This window comes from Carcharhinus amblyrhynchos, chromosome 7, assembly GCF_965287045.1.
Source record: "Carcharhinus amblyrhynchos chromosome 7, sCarAmb.v2.hapA, whole genome shotgun sequence".
In the NCBI taxonomy this organism is placed as follows: domain Eukaryota; kingdom Metazoa; phylum Chordata; class Chondrichthyes; order Carcharhiniformes; family Carcharhinidae; genus Carcharhinus; species Carcharhinus amblyrhynchos.
In genome coordinates, this window is record NC_137330.1 from 10196254 (window position 1) to 10214925 (window position 18672).

Here is an 18672-nt window from a genome sequence, read left to right on the forward strand (position 1 = left end):
AGATCATGGCTGATCTGTCGTGGCTCAGTTCCACATTCCCGCCCTCTCCCCATAACTCTTAATCCCCTTAATGCGAGAGTGAAGATTGAATGGGATGTAGATGCTATGAGAACCGTGGTCATTCACCAAAGTGAACTTCCTGGTGTGGTCACAATCCAACTGCATGTTCAGAGAGTTGTAGTTCTTGCAGTTTTGATACGCCTCATCATTGGCAAGGGACCCCACTGAGCTACATGCATCCAGTCAGTAGCTTGCATCATTATGTAACCTGTTATCATAGTGAATCCATGTAGCCTTTCGTCCGAGGTTCCCTTCTCAGAGGATGAAGTACTCTCACCTTGAATGCAGTATCACTGTGATGTCCTTGATGCATCAATGCATGGCAAACTGTGTTCTATTGCTGACGTTGTTTGTACCCACCAATGGCAGATGGCTACCCAGAGCACAATCCTTCGTTTGAAGATCAAAATAGGACATTGCAACAGAAGTAGCACAACACTTTGGTGAACTAGTCGTTCACCATAGGCTCCTCAGGTACTGCTGTTGGCTCATCGCTAAGTGCCAAGTAGAAATAATACTCCTAAAACCCCTTAATGGATAGGGTCTTCAGCAGCAAATCTTTCTTCACTTCCCTCCTCATAGATTTTCCCATGCTGGCTCAGGTTGCAGAACAGTGGCACTAGTTGTAACAACTGCTCTGATATCTATGCAAGACACTGTCTTTCCCTCCTTGCAGCGGTCAGCAGAAGCCTCCAAAGGTCTCCAGCAGCTCATTGCAGTGCTTTCACAAAAATTGACTCTGTAAAAATACATTCAGAACCACCTCAGCAAGCTATAATTTGTTGAGTCGTCCGTTAACTAATACCAGAACAGAGACCATTTTGCTCATTGATGCTTGTTTTAAAAGTGATGAAGATATTGCCAGGAGATTTGTTGACTAAATTTGGTGTCCTCATGTTGCACCAGCCACCTTGGATCACTGACGTCATGGTAGTGCCCGTTTTAGGTCCATGGACACATGATCATGTGTGCACCATTCCACTTTGGTAATACTGCATAGATCATGCATGAGGTGACCAGCAAAAATCACACAAACGGAAGGCCTCCAGCAGTATTGACAACTGAATTTCATGTCCGCGTGATTCACGTTCAGATTAACTTAGAATCATACTGAGATTCAGAATGATGGAGATTGAGATTCAGAATGATGGCGATTGAGATTCAGGATAATTCCAAATCAAAATGATTCAGGTTCAGATTTATTTAGATTTAGAATGATTAAGATTCAGAATAACTTACATTCAAATTATTCAAGTACAAATTCTGATTTATTCAGTTTCAGACTGACTGATTCAGTATGACAATGTTTTAGATTCAGAATGATAATGGTTCACACTCAGAGAGAATCGATGCAGATTCAGAATGATTCTGATCCTAAGAAGATTCAGATTGAGCAAATTCAGATACAGAATGATTCAGATTAACACACAATTTGATATGGATACTTAATCATTTAAAATCAGAATGATTCAGATTTGAAATGATTCCAATTCTGAATGAATAAAATTTAGAACGAGTCTGATTCAGAATGAGTCAGATTAATGATTGCAGGAGGGAATAAACGATGAGCCTTTGAGTCCGTGTCAGGCTTCAGTAAAACAGTTTCATTTCCACGTGCATGAGGGAAAATCAGCCCGGATTCAGTGAAGTCCAGTTTGTATTTAGACTGATTCTGAAGATACGAAGTCTGTACACATTACTTACACAGTTCTCTGGGGTCCAAAGTAATACAGGATATCATTGGTACGAATAGCTTGAATTGATTATAGTTGATCACATTAGGTGGGTCTGTCGTCCTGGGCACAATGTTAATCAGTTGTGTCCAACTATTCTTGTCTGTTTTGTGATACAAAAATGATGTGTACGATAACTGCCCCATCTCCCAGTTTCTTTGAACAATGGCTTCTCTAGGTTCAGTGGAGCCTTGCTCATCAGTATCGACCCTGCATTGTTCGCCAAGGCCTTGAAATGATCTGATCTGTAAAGTAACTATGTTGGCAGTCTGAGATGCTAATTTGGTATGTCTGCCTGCAGTTATGGTGGATCATTCCTTAGACATTTCTTTTCCTGCTGTTACATGCACACCCTGGATTTGCCTAGTACTGGACTCTGCTCTACTACAAGGATGATTCAGATTCAGAACAATTCCAATTCAAAATGACTCTAGTTCAGAATGATTCAGATTCAGGTTGATAATGGTTCAGATTCAAATTGATTCATGACAGTATTGGCAGGAGTGACTGCTGCAGAATCTTAGTGGAGATGAAGTCCCATATTCATATTGAGAATACCCTCCTCTGTGTGGAATGGATCAAGCAACTCCAACTGGGCATTGAGGCGGCACTGTGGGCTATCAGCAGCAGCAAAATGGTAAACAATTGTATCATAACAATATGGTAGCTGGACAAATTCCCCCATTCTACCATCACGCCAGGGAATCAACCCTAATTCAATGGAGGGCATGGCAGGAGAACCAGGTACACCTAAATATGAGGTGTCAGCCTACAGAAGCTAGAGTACAGGACTAATTGCATGCCAAACACAGGAAGCAGCATGTGATAGCAAGAGTTAAGTGATCCCATAACCAGTGGATCAGCTCAAAACTCTGCAGCCTAGTTGCGGATGGTGGTGGATAATTAAACTACTAGCTGGAGGCAGAGACTCCACAAATATTCCCATTCTCAATGATGGGGGAATCATTCAACCACCTTCAGCCAGAAGTAATGAGTAGATGATTCCATTCAGCAGCATCTAGAGGAGAGTGTGAGAGGAGGACACCGGCACAGACAGTCAGGAGCATTTACAGCTTGAGGAGAGGATACAAGGGCAAGAGTTCATTGTTGGGAGACTTTAGAGTCAGGGCATGCACACCATGCCCCCTGTTGCATTTCACTGCAACTGCACCATTTAGTCAGGGTGACTGTTTTGACATGCTCAACAAGATGCACGAGAAAGACGGTGGCTAAGGGAATGAGGGGGGGTCGGGGGTCGGGGGGGGGGAATGAGGGGGGGTCGGGGGGGGGGAATGAGGGGGGGGGTTGGGGGGCGAGGGGGGGGGATTGGGGGGGGGGGAGCGTCCGAGTGGAAGTTTACAGGCTATCGCTTCTTGGCCTTTTGGCCAAGATCAAGTGTAGTATTGACATGCTGTGCTTGGTTGAAGTCACTAGATTACATTTCAGCTTCTTTTGAAGCAATTTTTTAAAGCAGCATCTCAGCCTTTTGGCTAAGATGCAAATGAGATCGAGCCTTGGAAGAGGAGCTATACCTACTCCAATCAGCTTGGACCATGTAGATCAAGCCCAAGATGGGAGGTGAGAGCCCTGTCTTGTCAGCTTGGATCAGGAATGTCCCAACTTGTTGGGACTCTGATTTGGCTTTAATTTGACTTGATTGGATTGGAATAAAGTAAACAAAAAATAATTGACATGTTGCTCTTGGTTTAAGTCATTAGGTTACATTTCAGCTTCGTTTGAAGCACTTTTTTAAAAGCGGCATCTGGGCCTTTTGGCAAAGATGCAAATTAGATCAAGCCTTGGAGGAGGAGCTACACCTACTCCAATCAGCTTAGATCATGTAGATCAAACCCAAGACAGGGAGTGAGAGCCTTGTCTTGTCAGCTTGGATCTGGAATGTCTCACTTGCTGAGATTTTGGGTTGGACTTTGGATTGAATTGGATATAAACAAAAAAAAATTGTCAGGAGACTTCTTGGTGTTTTGGCTGAGATCAAGTGTAGTTTTTTGCTCCTGCACTTGATAGAAGTCAGTGAGGTTACACTGTGGCTTCATTTGAAACAATTTTTTAAAACAGCATCTGGGCCTGTTGGATAAGATGCAAATGAGAGCAAGCACAGGAGGGAGGGAGGGGGGGGTGAAATACTTTCTCCTATCTGCTTGGATCATGTAGATCGAGCCCAAGACAGGAATCCGGCAGCCTATCTTGTCAGCCTGGATCTGTAAAGTCTCGCTGGTCGAGACTTTGAATTGGACTTTGATTGTGTTTGATTGGATATAACGAAAAAGAATTGTCAGGAGATTGAAGCAATTTTTTGAAAAGCCATCTGCTGGGATGTGGTTTGACTGAGCCCAAAACAGGAGAATGGACTGTTTTTTCAGCTTGGATCCATAATGTCTCTCATTTAAGGACTCATATTTGGGCCAAATTGGATTTTTGATTAGAAATAAAGTAACAAAAGGGTACAGAAAAAAAATTGTCAGGAGATTGAAAACAGCGCAAGAGTACAATGAGAAATCTGAGTACCAGCTTGGAGTTTGCAACTCTTGAAATGACATCAGGATTCAAAAGTCACGTGGGACAAGTGGAAACAACTGATTTGGGTGAGTATGGCTGGGTTAGCGTTGACTACTTTTATCGCCTGTAGTTGGTAAGATCTTTATTTTGTAGTTTATAGTTTGTAAGGACTATATTCATAGTAACTAGGATGTAGAGATGCTGGTGTGGGACTGGGGTGGGCACAGTAAGAAGTCTCACAACACCAGGTTAAAGTCCAGTAGGCTTATTTGGAGTCACGAGCTTTTGGAGCGCTGCTCCTTCATCAGGTGAGTGATGAAGGTAATCAAGTTAACCATTTAGGATTGAAATGAGGAGAAATTTCTTCACCCAGAGCATGATGAGCCTGTGGAATTCTCTAACACAGAAAGCAGTCGAGGCCAAAGCATTGTATGTTTTCAAGGTGTTGGACCTTTTGGGGTTAGAGGGATCTAAGGAAATGTGGGAAAGCGATAACAGTTTGAGTTGCATGATCATAATAAATGGTGGAGCAGGCTCAAAGAACCAATTGGCATACTTCTGCTCCTATTTTCTACGTTTCTATGATCCAATTCGGCCTCCTCCTAAGGATCCCAGCATCACAGATGCCAAAGTTAACCAATTTAATTCATGCCTGAAAAACGCTAGCTCTTGCAAAGGCTATCGGTACTGACAACATCCTGGTAACAGAACTGAAGACTTCTGTATAATTTAGCAGCAGCCCTAGTCAAGCTGTTCCAGTAGAGCTACAACACTGCCATCTCCTGGCAATGTGGAAAATTTCCCAGGTATGTCCTTACCCACAAAAAAGCAGAACAAATCCAGACTAACTAATTGTCTGTTCATTCTCAATTAGCTAAGTAATGGAGGTATTATCGGCAGAGCTATCAAGCAGCATTTACTCAGCAATAACCTTCTCACTGACACTCAGTTTGGGTTCTATCAAGGACATCAGAGCAACATTTGACCCAGTATGATATCAAGGAGCCCAGACATAACTGGAGTCAATGGAATCTGATCTCTGCACTAGTTGGAATCATACCTAGCACAAAGTAAGATGGTTGTGGTATTTGGAGGTCAGTCATCTCAGTTCCGAAACATAATTTCTGGGCTTCTTCAGGGTAGTGTCCCAGGCTCAGGACACTTCCACTATTTCGACGATAACCTTCCCTTCGTTTGGTGAGAAGTGGGGATTTTGCTGACGACTGCACAACGTTTAGCACCATCCTGATACTAAAGCAGTTTGTGTCCATACGTACGAGATGTGGATATAAGTAATGTGTGAAATTTGGGCCACCGATGTGCCAGGCAATTACTATTTCCAACAAAGGATAATCTAACCATCTCCCCTTAGTATTCAATGGCATTAGTGATCCACAACGTAGCAACCTTTTCATCCATTTATCTTGCTGGACAAGTGAGCTGACCACATTAATATATGACAAAGGATATATAAACTATGCATACATCATAGTTTAAAAAATATATTTTCTTTGCTGTAACGTTCAGATGGAGAGCACCCCACCAGAGCATACTTACGGCACGCTTGCATTTTAACAGATTTTTTTTGTCGATTCCCATCTTGTACATGTTGGCTCCAGCTCCAAGTTGGGAAGCTTCTTTCATGGTCAATTCCATGGACACCAGAATTTCACCAACAATTTTAGCGTTAAAGTACTTTTAGTGAGCAATTGTCTTTGAATTGTTTTATTTCAAGTCTACAAACAAGTCTTTCTCGCAGAACGCCTTGGAGGATCAGGTCACGCTCAGTTCTCTGCTAACGTTGCTACGAATTGTGATATAGTTTCACCCTCTTCCTGGCTCTGCCAATGAAATCTGAATCTCTCAGTAATTATTAATGGTTTAGGTGAAAAGTGATTTTCTAGAATCTTGGTCGCTTCCTCGCAGGTTTTTCCACCAAGCTTCTTGGGATGGACAAGACTCTGTAGTAGTGTAAAGGTTTTATAACCTGCTCAGCTAAGGAAACTAATTACTTTTAAGTTCATCTCCTATCCTGTTTGCTGCAAGATAATATTGACATCTCTTCATAAGCATTCCATATTTCTATGTTTTCATCAAATGTTTCCAGGGTACCACATTTGCCTGCCATTGCAGTTACCGGAGCTTGAGCCTTAGTGCTTCTTTAACTTCCTCCCCTCTTTATTTCTTTTGCCTTCTTTTTTAATTTGGGTTCTTTATTTTGTTTCTTGAAATTTACTTTTTTTTCGGAACTGTACTTTTTTTAATTATGCAATCACCAACTCAATCCATAACAAGAAGATTTAAGCATGAATTGTAGCTTGGTTTTGTTAGTAAACTTTATTTCTGTAGTGGTTTCCTGATTTAAGAAAGGATATTATTGCACTAGAAGCATTTCAGGGACAGTTTACTTGTCTGATTCCTGGGATACGGGTTATCTTATAAGGAAAGGTTGAACAAGGGAGTAAAAGGGTATTGGACTCTAATAAATTGGAATTGAGACCACAATCAAACCAACAATGGGACTGGACAGCCTACACTTGTTCCTGTATATTGTGTGCTTGTATGTCCTTGTATAATCCAAAATTAGCAACACAAGAACAAGAGTAGGTTATTCAGCCCCTCTAACCTCTTCCGCTATTCAATGAGATCATGGCTGATCTGTAGCCTAACTCCATACCAGTGTTTGGCCCTTCATCACTTTGCTTAACAAAAATTCGTCGATCTCAGATTAGTTGATAATGCCTTCAAAATAATCCTGGAGGCAGGGTGGGCTCTCTCCTGCTAAACAAGGAGGAGTGTCTAACGAGAAAAAGAATCAGAATTGTACACACAACAAGAAAAAAGGACGGAAGTAAAATGGCACTTGTGGTGCTGAAATAAATGGATGTCTAGTATTCACGTTTTGTGGGTCCATGACTTTCTTTGAATGTAGGATTGAAAGAGAGTGTTTTACCCAATGGTGGGAATCTTCAAAGTGAAGCCTCTTATTTCCATACAGAATGGACAAGACTCTGTAGTAGTGTAAAGGTTTTATGACCTGCTCAGCTAAGGATTTAGCTTTCTTTCTTTATTCATTCATGGGACATGAGTGGCCAGCATTTATTGCCCATCTCTAGTCATACTGCTGTGGCTCTGGAGTCACATGTAGGCCAGACTGGGAAAGGAAGGCAGATTTCCTTCCCTAAAGGATATTAGTGAACCAGATGGGCTTTTCTGACAATCGACAAGTGTTTCACGGTCATTAGAAGATTCTTAATTTCAGATATTTTTAAATATTGAATTCAAATTCCATCATCTGCCATGACGGGTCCCCAGAACGTTTGCTGAGTTTTTGGATTAAGTGTCTAGCGATAATATCACTGGGCCATTGACTCCCTGCATTAATTGAGTATTACTGCCAGCAGAATTTACATTGGATCTCTTAACCGGATTCTTTTTTTCATTACACACTAAGGAGAAGACATTGATGTTTTTTGTTGTAATTTTGTTTAGAGCATTATTAAGGGTTGGTTCTACTTTAAGCCTGTCTTTTGCAAGGCAGAACATCAATATTTAAAAGCAAGTGGTGATTACAACCCAACTTTCCTAAATTTATCATAAAAAAGATCAATAATTTAGCTGGGAGTGGAAAATGGAGTGCTATCAGTGGCCTATATAGTAGCTTTTAATCACTTAGCACTTTTATTCTGGAGTCTATCCTTCACGTATAGGCGTGCAGGTAGCTTGTCAATTAGTTTAAAATTTAAGTTTATATTGGTGTCACAAGTAGGCTTACATGAACACTGCAATGAAGCTACTGAGAAAATGGCCTTGTCGCCCCACTCTGGTGCCTCTTTGGGTACACTGAGGGAGAAGTTAGCGTAGCCATTTCACCTAACCAGCACGTCTTTGGACTGTGGGAGGAAACCAGAGCACCCGAGGAAATCCATGCAGACATGAAGAGAACATGCAGGCTCCACACAGACAGTGACCCAAGGCGGGAATCGAACAGATAATCGAGGTAGCAGTGCTAACCACTGTGCTGCCCTATGTATCTGCACTAGTTTTCAATATATCCGTATTTAACTTGTGTACTTGTAAAATGGTCATCAAGCTGGTATACGCCATAAAATTTTCAAGGCACATTGAGAACTGTGAATAGAACTTTTAAAAACAGCCATGCTAAATTGCCCCTTAATGTGCCAGGATATGTAGGTTAGAGGGATTAGCAGGGTAAATATGTGAGGTTGTGGGGATGGGGCTGGAGTGAGATTGTTGTTGGTGCAAACTCGATGGGCTGAAAGACCTACATCTGCGCTGTAGAGATTCTCTGATTATTGCTGCATTTCAGAATGTTTATTTATAGCAACCCTAACATCAGAACATTAATTTTTGATTTATTCCTTTTGCCACTGAATTTACACTAATTTGTAATACACAGAAACATTTAGATTTAATTCAAGAAAAGCAGAAACCTCTGTACAGGACAAAGAAACACAGCGAAAGAATGAAGAATTACGAGTGTAGGAATTGTTAAAAGTTTATATTTTGTCGGTTATAATTACAGCTTTACTTTTACCCTACTGATGATTACAAAGTGTTGTTGCAATAGTAATCTTGCTCAGTACGAGAGGAACCGCAGGTTCGGACATTTGGTATATGTGCTTGGCCGAGGAGCCAACGGTGCGAAGCCACCATCCGGGGGTTTATGACTGAATGCTTCTATGTCAGAATCCCGCTTAAACTGTTGTAGAATTCCTTTAAATCCAGTTTTTAACACGTGATTGAAAAGATGATTCATGTTACAAATATACTTATTTGTTTAGTGGCATCTAAGAATGTTCACTTTCTTGCTATTTAAACATACTCTTCCTGATCAATGAAATTCTGTGGAAGTGGAATGCGTTGTGGTGGAGGGCGTTGATTTTCAGTGTTAGGAATTGAAGCACTAGAAACACCATTCCAGTCACATCCCATTACTCCACACACACCTGGAGGTCCCCTGCGTCCTTGGTGCCCTCTTACGCCTGGTTGCCCTGTGTGACCTCGTGGACCTTGTTGCCCCGGTTGTCCAGGTATACCCAATCCAGACTTCCCAGGCTCACCTACATGCAAAACCAAAGCTAAGTTTCGAAAAGATACAACCATTAGTAAAATGCACATGATCTAATCTATAATACACCTTACCTCTTGAGCCTTGTGCTCCTATAAATCCAGGGAGCCCAACTCCCGGAGAACCTTGATCACCTGTGTCTCCATGTTCACCTGAAAAAAGAAATGCAGCAGTAAGTTTAAGTTTAGTTATCAGTGTCACGAGTCGGCTTACGTTTACACTGCAATGAAGTTATTGTGAACATCCCCTAGTCGCCATACTCTAGCACCTGTTCGAGTACACTGAGGGAGTATTTAGTACCTAACCAGCACGTCTTTCAGACTGTGGGAGAAAACTGGAGCACCCGGAGGAAATCCATGCAGACACGGGGAGAATGTGCAAACTCCACATAGACATTGACCAAAGCCAGGAATTGAACCCACGGTCCCTGGTGCTGTGAGGCAGCAGTGGTAACTACTATGCCTCACAGCGCCACGAGGTACTTAAGACTTCAATATGACAGGCAGGAAACATGTAATCAAGTAGATCAGAAGTAACACTCACAATATTAGTGTAGGCCAAAAAAGGAGCCCAGGCTCTGGGTTATAACAGTTGTTAAATTCTTTGCACAGCAAATAAGGGATTTTGCCTTTGCAATATGGCATTGCCTTGAAGCTGCCAGCTGCATTTAGGAAAACTAGGTTTACATGCTGCCTAGTCGACAGACCTTAAAGGAACCATTGCAAACCACCACTGACGAGATAAGTTTATGTCCGACTCCTCATAACCTCAGATTAAAACCATGGGCCATAGATGGTTACTGTTCATCCTACCCTACCCCCCTCGCCCTGATTGTGATCTCGACCTTCCCCCTCCCCTAATCTCTCCACTGCTCCCTCTCTCTGATCTGAGTCTCAGTGTTTTTCTCATGATAGGACTGGGCATTTTCATCACGTGATTGGGAGGACTATTTTTAGCACAAGGGGAGAAAACCGCAGAGGATGGGGACATGGGAGAAAGGGTTTGTATAATACGATAGGTGAGTGAGGAAAATAAAACAAAACTTACTAGAAAAAAAAACAGAAAAGAATGAAAATAACGAAAATTGAAACATCGGGGGTGATCTTATCATTTTTCTCTGCTGATAAAATCATGAGAGCCAGGAAATCACATTCGCACCCGATTTCTCGCCTCCTGTGATCTTACCATAACCAGATATCAGCCAAGATTAGCCTTGTGCCTTTTATAATGTTTAGAAATGTTCTGAGTCTGATTTTAATCGAATTAGAGCCCAGGACTGAATCATCTGGACTCACTTACCACTGTAGCCTCGCAGGTGGAGATTCTCTCTGGCGAGGATCACATATTGTCCCACTGTCATGGCCTTGCCAATAGAACTGGAGGCCACCCTGGCACTCTGCCATTTCCAGCCCTTGCACTGCTAGACAGGTCACTGGCAGGACCCACCAGGCAGTGCCAAGAGTGGGGGGGATCCGATGGGGCACGACCAGACTGGCAGTGGACTGTTCAGTGGGTGGGGGAATCGTTGCAGATTCTGCAACAGCGATCATGGGGGTGGTGGGGGACCCCTGCGTATTCTGCACAATAATTGGAGGAGTGTGGAATTGCTACTGCTCTGCAATAGCATTTGGCGGGAGAAAATGGCGATTGGTTGGGTGCATGAGGTTGGCGATCAGTGAAGGGGATCGGTATTTGGTTTGGGTGGGTTGGGTGGGGTTAGGATTGGCCGTGGATCCCTGTGGAAGCGGGAGAGGGGGCAGGTTTTGGCCATGAAGGCCTGCTACATCTAGGAGAAACAGTGACAGGACTCTGTGCTCTCAGGGCACAGAAATCTACACAAGAGTAATTGCACCCTCTGCTCCTATCAGCCGGCTTTCAGGTGATTTAGGCCCTACCCACTCCCCTGCTGGCAGAAGATACATTTGGCAAGATTTGTTTTGACCAAGTCAGGTAAGATTCGATTTTTATGTCATCCAAAAAAAGGTGCAAATGTACACACTTGTTTGGTATTTGGAATTTTTTTGGTATGATCCCTCCAAAGACTCTACTATTGTAACAACGACCTATCAAAAAGATGCCGCAAAATGGAATCTGATCTTTCTAATCATCGTTATTAAGCAGACCTTTCAGCCCTTGCAATCCTGGATCACCCGGTTCTCCATAAAATCCTTCAAGGCCTTGTTCTCCATCCTGTCCATTGATTCCTGGTTTACCCTTAAAAATAGATCGAGAGTCTAATGAGAGTTAGAAGTTGTTTATCAGATAAATCTACTTAAAATGACAAACAAAAATTAGTCAATACTCATACAATGATTTATGCAGTAAACCATATTGGCCAAGTACGGTTTCTTCATATTATTTAATTGCGCATCTTTCATGAGCGAGAATAACAAACATGTCAGTCCTGAAAGGGTAGCTACTGTTGTTGATTACAATACTGATGTATTGTACCACCATAATTCTGGTAACTTCAGAGGAACTCCTGGGAGTTATCTCACTGCTTCTATTTTCTACCCAACAAGCTGTCTAGTTTCAAGGGTGTGGGACAACTTCCAAATCTGATCTGGATATCAGTGGTTGGGTCAGCATTTCTTGCCCATCTGAGGGCAGTTGAGAGTCAACCACATGGGTCTGGAGTCACATTTAGGCCAGACCAGGAAAGGAAGGCAGATTTGCTTCCCTAAAGGACATTAGTGAATCAGATGGGTTTTTAATGACAATTGACAATGGTTTTGTGGTCATCATGAGTTCTTTAATTCCAGGTTTTCATTGAATTCAAATCTCAACATCTGCCATGGTGGGATTTGAACCTAAGTCCCCAGAATATTACCCTGAGTCTCTGGATTACTAGTCTAGTGACAATACCACTACACCACCGCCTCCCCTATCAAGTGCTGTAGAGCTGGCCCTGTTGGCTGTGCAAAACAAACATCAAACCTTTTGGGGCAAATTTTCCGGTTCTCCCCGCCAAGGGAATTGGAATGGGCAAGGGCAAACCTGATAAGTCTGTTGATCTGGGGTGAGATCCAGTTTTGGGGCAAGCAAGGCTGAAAAATCCTGCTCCGTGTGTGTCCAATATGGAGTCTTACTTTCATTCAGAACCAAAAGCCAGAATTTCTTTGCCATGAACGAAGCAGTGTCAGGACATTGATGATTATCCAGTTTCACTGCACCATGACTAGTTATTCTTAAGAAGATTTCTGGAGGACATGACCAAAATATTAGAGATGTCTTTAAAAGATACCTTAGAATGGAATCATGAGTTTCCACTTCAAAACTGCTAACTCTGCCACCACAACTTGCCATTCTTTCTGACTGCTTTCCTCTTAGTGAACCTTAGATAGATTGAATGAGCGACCTCTGTGGCCAGCTGGCATCCACAGATTGCAAGTACTCCCAAATGAAGCCAATAGACAAATGTCTCACGGTCCAGCCGTCATCCTTCTCAGGCCTGTCCAGTATGCCCTGCACCAGGATCATATTCCGTTGGTTCTGTTATGATTAAATGTCCCGGCTACTGTGTGTAAAACAACTAAAGGTTGAGTCATCTTGCATTGCCTCAGCACATCTCCCAGCAATTGGTTCAATTGCAGCATAAAAGCCAGGAAATAGATTAGTTCATTGCTGTCTGAGTCAGAATAATACAAGATATTGAAGGATCCTAGACAGGAGAAAATAACAATAAAAACAGGGAGGGGAATAATTTAAAATAAGGACATTTTTTGAAATCTAGGAAGGAAATTCAATATCCAGAGAGTTCAAATGTACTTATGCAAAGAAATAAAATCACTTGTTAATGAAACTGATATAAATCACCAGGGGCCTATTCCTGCCCTTATATGCTCCTTGAAAACTGGCCTAAAAGTCAACAAGCTATGGATCAGCAGTTCTGGTTCTTTCGATTCTTTCACCATACAGTTTGTTTACTCACAGTTTGGCCGGGTTGTCCATTCTCACCAATTGGTCCAGGAGGTCCTATTGGCACATCACCATAAAGAGGGCATGCACTGAAACACTTCCTTCTCACGATGCTTGTATATAGTGATATTTGTTCAAGGACAAGTTTCTTGCAGACATCAATCACGTGACTGGCGGGCAAAATTGGACCCTAAAATAAAAATATGAACAAAATTATGCTTCAACTGCTGTGCAATGTGCTGATTTAAGATTTGTGTTAGATTATGAACTTGGATTATTCCAATCATGTTGAAAATATCAGTCAAGATTTTTTTTTAGTGTTTAGGTGCATTGGCCATGCTAAATTCTCCTTTAGTGTACCCAAACAGGCATTGGTGTGTGACGACTAGGGGATTTTCACAGTAACTTCATTGCAGTGATAATGTAAGCCTACTTGCGACAATAATAAATAAACTTTTAAACTTTAAAAATAAAAAAAATCTATTGTTTACAATCTGAATAACAAAGCCAACTTTTTTTCTTGAGACTCAAAATATTCACCTGGCTGAAAACTTGGTTGCTATCATCTCATTAGTTATTGTAGGAAAACTTTTGTAATGTGTATATAGTATTGAAGCACAAAGTGGTTATTTAAAATATAATTGCCCCCATTTGTAAGATTATTAGGTTACCAGTAAAAATACCATTTGTTAAAATTGGTCTTCATTATATGAAATTAGCATCTCACTTGTTGGCTGACTAACTCCGGCGCCTATTCGAGTACACTGAGGGAGAATTTAGTATGGCCACTGCACCTAGCCTGTACGTCTTTTGGACTGTGGGAGGAAACCCATGCAGACATGGGGAGAATGTGCAGACTCCACACAGAACACAACTTTATCGATACCCTTCTTTGTAGGACAATAATAAATTGAAGATTTTACTTACAGGAGGTCCAGCAGTTCCATAGGATCCAGTCGGGCCTGCTTCACCAGTTATACCCTGCTCTCCAACAGGGCCCGAATCACCTGGTTCCCCCGGAGGCCCTCGTTTACCCTGGAGACCCTCTGGCCCATGTGCCCCTTCATCCCCAGGCTGGAAAGTGAAGTAAAAGTTTATGACAAAAAACACAAATTTAAAAGCTTCAGTTTACATTGTGCATTTAAAGTAAGAAGTGTCTCACAGTGTAAAGTCAACGTGAAGCCAAAGAAAGCGATATTGGGAGAAGGAGCCAGGTTTTAGGGAGGGTGGAGAGATGAAGGGATCTGGAAAGGAATTCCAGCGTATGGGACCTAGTCACCAATTGTGGAGTGGAATGAGGCAAAGGTGGCTCTACTTTCCAAAGAACAAGAGCAGTGAATACAGATATCCCCACAAAGAATAGCATCTAATAATGTAATTTTGGTCCAGAGTGGTTTTGAAAATGGAAACTCTCTTGAATAATGCTGTTGACTACAATTGCACTTTTCAGTTTTGTGTAGTTGCTCAGTTACTGTTGCTCATCTATCAAGTGCATCAAAATTTAGTTTCAGTTTCAACACTTGCAGCTTTTACAATTGCCTGGAATTTTGTAAAGTACTGGACAATGCACAGTGAGCTGCTTCCTGACTTCTAGTATGGGGCTGGGTTACACAATCTTCCCCATGTACCCAACAGCTGGACTCTGGCCTCCTGCGGATCTCCTGTTCACTCAGCTAGGTTATCAGCTCTCAGGTTTCCCCCTGTGATAGGGCCATGTCATTGTGCAGAGTTACACTGCAGACTGCCCGAATGGTCAAAGTGGATGTGGGTAGTGACGGCAAGGAACAGCAGGAAGCCAGTCAGGCCAGCCCAATGTAGGTACTCAGGGAGGGCACAGTGGCAAGTGATGAGCACTAGTACCTCACAGTGCCAGGGACTTGGCTTTGATTCCCAACTAGGTCACTGTCTGTGCAGAGTCTGCACGTTCTTCCCACACCTGCACGGCTCTCCCCCAGGTGCTCCAGTTTCCTCCCACAGTCCGAAAGACTTGCTGGTTAGATGCATTGGTCGTGCTAAATTCTCCCTCAGTGTACCTGAATAGACGTCGGAGTGTAGTGACTAGAGGATTTACACAGTAACTTCACTGCAGTATTAATGTCAGCCTACATATGAGAATAATAAATTTTAAACTTCAACATCAACATAATGTTAAATATGAGGAATTTTCTGGAATCTCATTGGAGACAGAGGGCCTGGGCATTTGATCGGTTACAGGCAGCAGGAACTTGTGATGGTCATTGAACCTTTTGTGGCACTGGATCCATGTTCTGGGGACCACACTCCTATTGCTGGCTACTTCAGAGATTTCCAATCACACCTGGTTAGTCATGTCTCACTAATCCAGTTGAGTATTTTGAGGGGGGTTACTGGTATGGTGGATGGTTGATGGGAATTGTCAGTATGAACTTCTGGATGGCATTTTATAAGGTTACATGCCTGAGATTTAAGGTCAGTTTGTGATGCGGGTTACTAATTTGTTAGAAAGGAGGAGATAGAAATCTAAGCCTAATTTTAAGAATTTGTCCTCATGTTTGGATTCCCACATGAAGGAAAACTAATTTTCTATATCCTTTGAACCCTTCATCATTCGTTTTTGCTCCTAAAATGTCAACACTCATTACTCAAATTTACCCTTTTAAGTGCCAAGTGAGCATAATAATGTAAAGCCGATGTTTCACTTACTTCTCCTTTTGGTCCTTTTTCTCCTTTTTCACCCTTCACCCAAAATAAATTGCAAAATGTCATTGATATCACGGTTACTCTCGACTGCCCTTCAAATAACATTTTAAAATGACATTTTTATATTACCTTTAAACCTTCAGTGCCCTGTATTCCATCAGGACCTGTATCACCCTGAGAAAAAACAAATGGTTCATGTTCAAAGTCCTTTTGCAGAAAATAAACTGTACATTGACAATAAAAACTGAAAACGCTAGATTTCAAGACATGAAACGTTAACTCTGTTTCTCTCTCCACAGTTGCTGCCAGACCTGCTAAGCTTTTTATTCATTCACTAATGGGACATGGGTGTTGTTGGCTGGCCAGCATTTATTGCCCATCCTTAATTGCCCTTGGAGGGCAGCTGAGAGTCAACCACGTTGCTGTGGCTATGGAGTCACAAGTAGGCCAAACTCATTAAGGATGACAGATTTCCTTCCCTAAAGGACCAGATGGGTTTTTCCAACAATCACCAATGGTTTCATGGTCATCAGTAGATTTTTAATTCCAGATATTTTCTAAATTGAATTCAAATTCCGCCATCTGTTGTGGCGGGATTCGAATCCGGGTTCCCAGAACATTAGCTGGGTTCCTGGATTAATAGTCTAGTGATAATAATATTAGGCTATTGCCTCCCCCATAATTCCAGCTAATCCAGCATTTTATGTTTTTGTTCCTGTTCTTATTTCAGACTTCAGGCATTAACAGCATTTTGTTTTAATTTCACTAATTGACAAATCTGCCAATTGTAACAATATTTAATTCTTCAGATCTTTCACCTGAACATTTACCACATGTTTTTATGTCCTTGCAAGAAATCAATGCATGTTAAAATTCAGCATTGACAATAGTATGACACTGACAGTAATAGGATCATCCATCTTTTATACACCTCACTGCACTTACCTGTTTGTTAGCTTTAATGTAAAAAGAAATTGAGTGATGTGTATAATAGGCAAACAATTCGAGACAAAGTTGTATCCCTGTCAAAGTTGCATTCAGTCTCCATCTGGGGCACTGTCTGAGCTCACCTTGCCTCCTTTCCCTCCTGCCCCTCCCTTCCTCATCAGAGGATACTATCCCATTGGATCAGATACAGTGGACCAGTACCTTGCAAATGATGGAACAATGTCCTCCAATCCTCCTGAAAATCTTGATAGTTACCCTCAAAAGCTAATCAATAACTCAGAAACTCGAGCTAATCTCTATACTCACACAGCTACAAACTCATCGCTGAAATAGCTAGTGTTCCAGAGCCTTTTATCCTGCCCTTGGAAGAGGAAGAGGAAATGAAGAAAATGTAATGTGTGCTCACCCCTTTTTTCCACAAGGTGATCTAAAAATGACATGGGCAGCATAAAATCACTGCTGATTGGTCTTTTAATGGCCTTAATTGGCCCTTTAGTTATCAGCGGGCATGTATTCAATTCATGCATGCGTTGCTGACTTTGAGATTACACACGTGTATGACAACATCAAGAAATGTCCTTTCGGGAAGAAATCTGCTGTCCTTACCTGGTCTGGCCTACATCTGACTCCAGATCCACAGCAGTATGGTTGACTCTCAAATGCCTTCTGAAATGGAGGGCAATTAGGGATAGACAGGGCAGCCAGCACACACCCAGCCCAGACTATAAAATTCTGGCCATGAGTTCAGATCTCATCATTTAAAGTCAATCAGTAAATCTGGAATAAAATATCAATAGGGGGGATCTTATAGAGACATATAAGATAATGAAAGGGATGGATAGGATAGAGGTAGAGAGATTCTTCCCGCTCAGAAAGGATAGCAGGACTAGAGGGCACAACCTCAAGATAAGGGGGAGGTGGTGCAGTTTAGAACGGAGGTGAGGAAGAACTTCTTCACTCAAAGGGTGGTGAATCTCTGGAATTCTCTGCCCGTTGAAGTGGTGGAGGCTGCCTTGCTAAATATTTTTAAGACATGGGTAGATAGGTTTTTGACAGACAAGGGAATTAAGGGTTATGGGGAGAAAGCGGGAAAGTGGAACTGAGCCACTTCAGATCAGCCATGATCTTATTGAATGGCGGGGCAGGCTCGAGGGGCTAGATGGCCTACTCCTGCTCCTATTCTTATGTTCTTATGTTCAATCTAATTAATAATTATGATGAAACTATCAGATTGTCATAAATCTCATCTGGTTCACTAATATCCTTCAGGGAACAAAATCTGCTGGCCTTATTTGTTCTGGCTTAGTATGACTCCAGGCCCTAGCATGTGATTATCTCATAACTGGCCTCTGAATACCCTAGAAGTAATTCAGTTCAAAGGCAATAAATGCTGGCCTTGCCAGCAATGCTCACATTGCAAGAACAAAGACAAAAAAAACCTACAAAAAAGTAGATTATAAAATAGTTTGTTGATGCTAGAGTGAGTTAGCACAAGTCAGACAAGATCCATACCTTCGATCCTTTCACTCCTGGGTATCCACTATGACCCTAAAGAAAAGTTAGATTCATCAAAATAGGTAGACACATAATAAATGATTAAAGTAAAAATTACTGCTCATTAGAAAGATTAGTATTTGTAGGGCACAATAAAACTTACATGAATTCCAGGAAACCCAACAAACCCAGGCCATCCGGGTACTCCTGCATCCCCCTTCCTGCCTTTTG

At 42.0% G+C, this 18672-nt stretch overlaps 1 protein-coding gene, 1 long non-coding RNA gene and 1 other non-coding gene across 3 annotated transcripts; 1 reads left to right on the forward strand and 2 right to left on the reverse strand.

Annotated features, from left to right (window-relative positions):
• The first annotated feature begins 3158 nt into the window (after positions 1 to 3158).
• Positions 3159 to 3350, forward strand: LOC145345782 (U2 spliceosomal RNA). Its single transcript, XR_013887166.1, has one exon. It is a non-coding gene; the product is annotated as a U2 spliceosomal RNA (small nuclear RNA).
• Positions 3351 to 8864: 5514 nt separating this feature from the next.
• Positions 8865 to 16104, reverse strand: LOC145345348 (uncharacterized). The gene is made up of 6 exons (XM_080193163.1): positions 16003 to 16104; positions 14248 to 14394; positions 13334 to 13510; positions 11526 to 11616; positions 9477 to 9554; positions 8865 to 9394 (listed from the first exon to the last, which is right to left on the reverse strand). The coding sequence occupies exons 1-6, from the start codon at positions 16102 to 16104 to the stop codon at positions 9147 to 9149; spliced, it is 843 nt and encodes a 280-aa protein (XP_080049289.1). The 3' UTR covers positions 8865 to 9146.
• Positions 16105 to 16127: 23 nt separating this feature from the next.
• On the reverse strand, positions 16128 to 18672 carry LOC145344796 (uncharacterized). The gene is made up of 3 exons (XR_013886978.1): positions 18605 to 18672; positions 18460 to 18495; positions 16128 to 16173 (listed from the first exon to the last, which is right to left on the reverse strand). It is a non-coding gene; the product is annotated as an uncharacterized LOC145344796 (long non-coding RNA).